The 5,454-nt window shown below is 29.6% G+C and overlaps 1 protein-coding gene across 1 annotated transcript; it reads right to left on the reverse strand.

Moving 5' to 3' along the window:
- Positions 1-2,451: 2,451 nt before the first annotated feature.
- Positions 2,452-3,636, reverse strand: LOC100570317 (cytochrome b-c1 complex subunit Rieske, mitochondrial-like). The gene is given in 1 exon segment (NM_001326671.1): positions 2,452-3,636. A coding segment is annotated over 1 exon segment (789 nt). The 5' UTR covers positions 3,531-3,636; the 3' UTR covers positions 2,452-2,741.
- Positions 3,637-5,454: the final 1,818 nt, after the last annotated feature.

Here is a 5,454-nt window from a genome sequence, read left to right on the forward strand (position 1 = left end):
GTGATAAACGTGCGTCTCCCATGTAGTGGTGCATTACCAAAAAAAAAAAGGTACCTATTAGTATTGGAGCATATTTGATATAATTGCAAAACATGGTATTGCCAATATTACGTTTTTCTTCAAAACATGGCATTGCCGGCAATAATGCGTTTTGCATCAGCAGAAATAGAAACAACTTTAAAACGTTATATTGCCATTACCTTTTCAAATGCAATACCACGCTTTTGGTCTGACACGAAATTTTTAAAGCATTAAAAACAATGTTTACAATTTAGGTAGATTTATTTTAACACTGTCAATCGTTTACTTTTTATTTTTTTTATATAAATAAACTTATTCTGAGTGTTTATAATCGTCAGAAAATGTATTACAGTTTTCCTTGATTTATGAACATTTTGGTTTTTGGCAATACCACCTTTTGCATTTCCACCCTTCAATTATAACTGGTATCATTTCATATATTTTTCAAAAATATTTTTAAGTATTCGGAATATTATATTTATCAAGTATTCGAGTATTTATTCCAAATACTTTTCAAATGTATTTTACCCAAGACTGCATCCTATGCAACTCAATAGCAGCTGCTATAAAATAATAGCAGATGACAGTGGCCGGTGAAATGCATACAGCCGTTTTTTTTGTTTGGAGATGCTTTTAAATTTTAATAGAAGTTGAAATCGTTAAATATTATTTTGATATTTTGATATTAGTTTTTTGCAATTATTTGCATCTTGATATAACTTTTAGGGGTCAATAGACAATAGTAAAAAATGTAAAATACTTTTCTTAGTGATTTGGAAAAAAAGTTTCCTAATACCTAATCGATTATTTTGTTGGAATTCAAAATTAATTGTGGATACTTTTATTTTTTTTTTAATCTATTATCTATATAATATATTAAATATACTAAATTATATTAGCATTACTATACTCGGAATAATTTTCAAAATCTTTTGACACATCTTGATATAATTATTGACATTTTGATCTAAGTCTTATTTTTTCTATAAATATGAATGAAAAAATGTTCTTGGTCAAAAAACTTAAACAATTTTTTTATACAAGGTTCCTCATAAATAATTTTTATAATGTATTCAAAAATATTAAAGATATACATGCACAATTTTTGTGTTAAGCATTTAAAGTTTTAAAATTTATAAAATTGTTATAACTAAAACTTAAAAATTGTATATAGGTTCTTTATAATAGTATCTCATACTGAAACAAAAAAATCTAAACAAATATTAAAATTAAAATTTTTTTGTAGACATTTTAAGATTAAATTAGGACAAAATTAATGATTTAAAGAATTAAAGTAATTTTGTTGTAATTCAAAATTATTGTTCATGGGACTTAAATAATTACTTAAATAATTTGTAGTACCTATTGAATTTTATATATTACCTATACAATGTCACAAAATATTTTCAAAATATTCCTATCCCAATTTCTATTAATTTTATGCTATTGCCTATTCACACTAAATCTGTATTGGCTCAAAAGTTAAATAATCAATAATATAAAATATAAATATATGCTATTAGGTAGGTATAATAATTTAGTATTTTTGGCAAAAATTATTAATTAATTAACTTATCGTATCAATTAAAATAAATTAGGTAGTGTATCCGTGTGCTCTATGGCTACCTATCTCTACTTTGTTGGTGTAGTATGCTACCTACAACCTCTCTATTAAAAATGTTTATGGGTGTTTACCATTTTTACATACAGATTAATAACAATTTATTAAACTAAAATGTACTTAATGTATTGATGAACAGCATTGTTAAGTATTTTAATAGGTACCTACCTTATAATATATTGTTATGCTATGTTTACGTTATCTCAGTCCAAGAATACTGAAAATATATTGACAATTGTCGTGTTGTGTTTAAATTATTGACCGCCACCATTCTCTATTGGTTGGCAGTCTAACATATCTGCTGAGTAACACGACAAGGTGGAAGGACACAACATAAACTAAAATGATTTAATATCTAAAAGTAAGTTATTATGGGGCTTGGTGGATATTTACCAGTAATTTACCAGATAGTTACCAGTATCATTTATTGATATTAAGCACTGTATGATCGACAAACATTATAATATGTTGTTTATCTTAATAATTCAAGCCGCAGTTACTTTCCAGTGATAAAATTAAATTAAAAAATAACACAGAATAGTAGGTATGTCATATTTTTCTGTAGGTACCTAAATTAGGTACCTACTATAAAGCAATAAAAATAAATCAACAAATTTACTCATAGTAGTATAGACCGCATCATGACCACCTGTTCAGAATTGTTTTTTGTATGCAATGATTTATCATTGAATTCCAATTTAACATATCAATGACAGTAACCTACAATTTAAGCCCTCAATGGCAATGTACGCTCAATTCATTCTATAAAGCAGAGCAACTGCCCAGGTTTTAGGACAAACATTTACAAATTTGGTGTTTATAATTTTTTTTATTTATATTTCAGTTTGTAGATAAATTATACAGTATTTTATTGGAATTAATATTTACTATTTAGCTAGATGTTTGAAATTACATGAAAATATGTTTATCTTAAACAAATGACATATTATTGAACATTAATTTAAGATATCATACTTTTAGACTTTAAAAACAAAGTAAATTTCAGATAGCAGGATTACATATTATATTTAAAAAATGTTAACAACGTACATGTACATCTAAAGACAAAAACTTGAAAAGTTACACCTCAAATTACACATTAACCTACAAGAAGTGTATTATCGTTAATGAATTTATAAGGTGGTACTTCCATGTTCGTTGGTGCAGGTCCTTTACGAATCCTTCCAGCTGCATCATAATGTGAACCGTGACATGGGCAGTAATAACCACCCCAATCTCCTGCATTTGCAATTGGTACACAACCTAAATGAGTGCATACTCCAACGATTACCAACCATTCGGGCTTTTGAACTCTGACAGAGTCGTCCTCTGGGTCTCTGAGTTCAGCTAGAGAGGTATTTTGTTCTGTTTCGATTTCTGCGGTTGTACGATGTCTTACGAACAAGGGCTTTCCTCTCCACTTGATGGTTGCATTCTTGCCCTCCGGTATATCATTAAGGTTAACTTCTATGGATGCCAGGGCCAAGACATCGGCGGCCGGTGCCATTGACAAGACAAACTTGTGAACGATTGCCTTAGCGCAGAACATTGTGCCAGTGACGGCAGTACCCAGAACCATGTATGTGAAGGCATTTCGATTTTCATATGTGTCGCGGTTAGAAGCGCTCGGGTCTTTCACAGAGTTACGACGGTAATCGGTGTAATCTGGGATCTTGAAATCGGTGTGGACCAAACGAATTTGGGTCGCGGTAACTGGAGTCAATGCTTTCTTGGATAGCAGACTACTTTGCAAGGTGAAGTTGGTCAGGTAGATTTTCCTAGGCGGCACAGTTTGTTTAGACGGTTTACCTGGGCACGGCGCCTTAGTGGATGTGGTCGCCACGACTTCGGTACATCCTTTCACCGCAGTAGAAATATTACGGAACATGATGAACTGTTAGCCTACTAGGTATTGAATAAAAAAAGTTAATACGCCACCGTTGACGAAAAAAAAGGTCGAAAACTCGAAACTAGGGCTGACCTTACTAGTTACTTGATATTTCGATCTATTATCACCGAATACATATGGTATATTGGTATCGTGATAGATACGTGGTAGCTGGCTGGTAACCTCCGGTATACTACGATAACAGTATTGCATGGTATTGCCAAATTAGTTCCAAGGACTGATGATTTTAGCACAATTCTGTGATTTTTGCGCGGGTCCTATCCCTACATGGCCACATAATATTGACTAATATGACTAATATTGACTAAGGGCCGTTCTTACAAAGTACGGTAAAGTGTCGGTTAACGCTAACCGACTGATAACAAATTTTTTTACCGGCAGAATTCGGCCGGTTAAGTTAACTTTAACCGGACATTGTAAGAACGGTCCTAAGGAATAAGGGACATTTATATTTATTTGCTTAATTATATTATATTAGACCACAAATTAAGAAATAATAATATTTAAGGCAACCATTTATTATAAATATTTTCATCATGAATTACCTAATGTAACAACCATGATAGTGCCCAAATTGTGGGGGGGGGGGGTTCCAACCAAAAAATATAAATCTTGTTTTTAATTTTTGATTGATTATATAAAATAATTTATAATCTTATTTGTAATAATTAATAATGCTTAACATAATACCACATCACTATTATTGTATATAATATATTAATTTATAATATTTACTAATTTTTTATGTAGGTATCTATTTTATATAATATATTTTTTTCAAACCCCACCATTATGAAATCCTGCGCACTTGCCTGGTAACAAGTAACAATATTAATATAAGATTATTGTTATATTAATATTTTATAACATTGACTTTGATCCGTCCAACTGTTTGAGTACTTTCCCTTCCTGAAAGATTAAGTGCTTATGCACCAATCACCCAAAAATATCATTGGGGCATAAGCACCAAAGTTTTTTTAATCTGTTTTTGAATTTTTAATAAATGTAATTATAATAGAAATATTATAGTGGTAGTACAATAAGTTATAATTTAATGGTGGACATTTCCCCCCCGCCTGTTTTCGGCGTAGTAGGACATTTTCCTCCCGATAAATTTTTGTATGCGGACAATTTCCTCCCGCTTTTTTTTGTTTTTTTATTTTTAATTATTTACCTTCGAATATATAATTATTATTTTTAACACATATTTTTTAGCTTTGGTTCATATTTATTATTTTTATTTTTGTAAAAACTGTACGTTAACTAAAAAGTCTTTGATCTTAATTTCAATAAAAAAATAACAAATAATATTTAAAACAAGTTAAGTAAAAATATAGTTTTAAATAAAAGATAAAGTTTTGATACTCCTTCCAGACTTTTCGCAATAGAAACGTCTAATTTATCAAACGAAGCAATAGTTTTATTAACAGAAGAAAAAGATCATTAAGAAGAATTCGTAATAAAAAGTATCCTTCGCTCTATGCCCTTTATCGGAATTAAAAATAAAAGGTATTTGGGCTATTACGGGAGGGCCTGAACCAAAACCGTTGTCATTATTTGATAATGAAAATAATACCAATCGAATAATTGTTCCATTTAATTCAATATTAGTAGGTATACTACTATTTTACTTTTATTTAAAACTATATTTTTACTTAACTTGTTTTAAATATTATTTGTTATTTTTTTATTGAAATTAAGGTTAAAGACTTTTAAGTTAACGCACAGTTTTCACAAGAATAAAAAAAAATAAATATGAACAAAAGCTAAAAAAGGTGGGTAAGTGGATGTCACTCTGCTGTACAGTAGATTACAAGTGGATCACTGTATAATGGATGGTATGAAATTTGAATTCAAAAGATATAATATCATTGTATAAGAAAAACGATTCTGAGTGGAGACG

The sequence above is a fragment of the Acyrthosiphon pisum genome, chromosome A1 (genome assembly GCF_005508785.2).
Source record: "Acyrthosiphon pisum isolate AL4f chromosome A1, pea_aphid_22Mar2018_4r6ur, whole genome shotgun sequence".
Taxonomy (NCBI): domain Eukaryota; kingdom Metazoa; phylum Arthropoda; class Insecta; order Hemiptera; family Aphididae; genus Acyrthosiphon; species Acyrthosiphon pisum.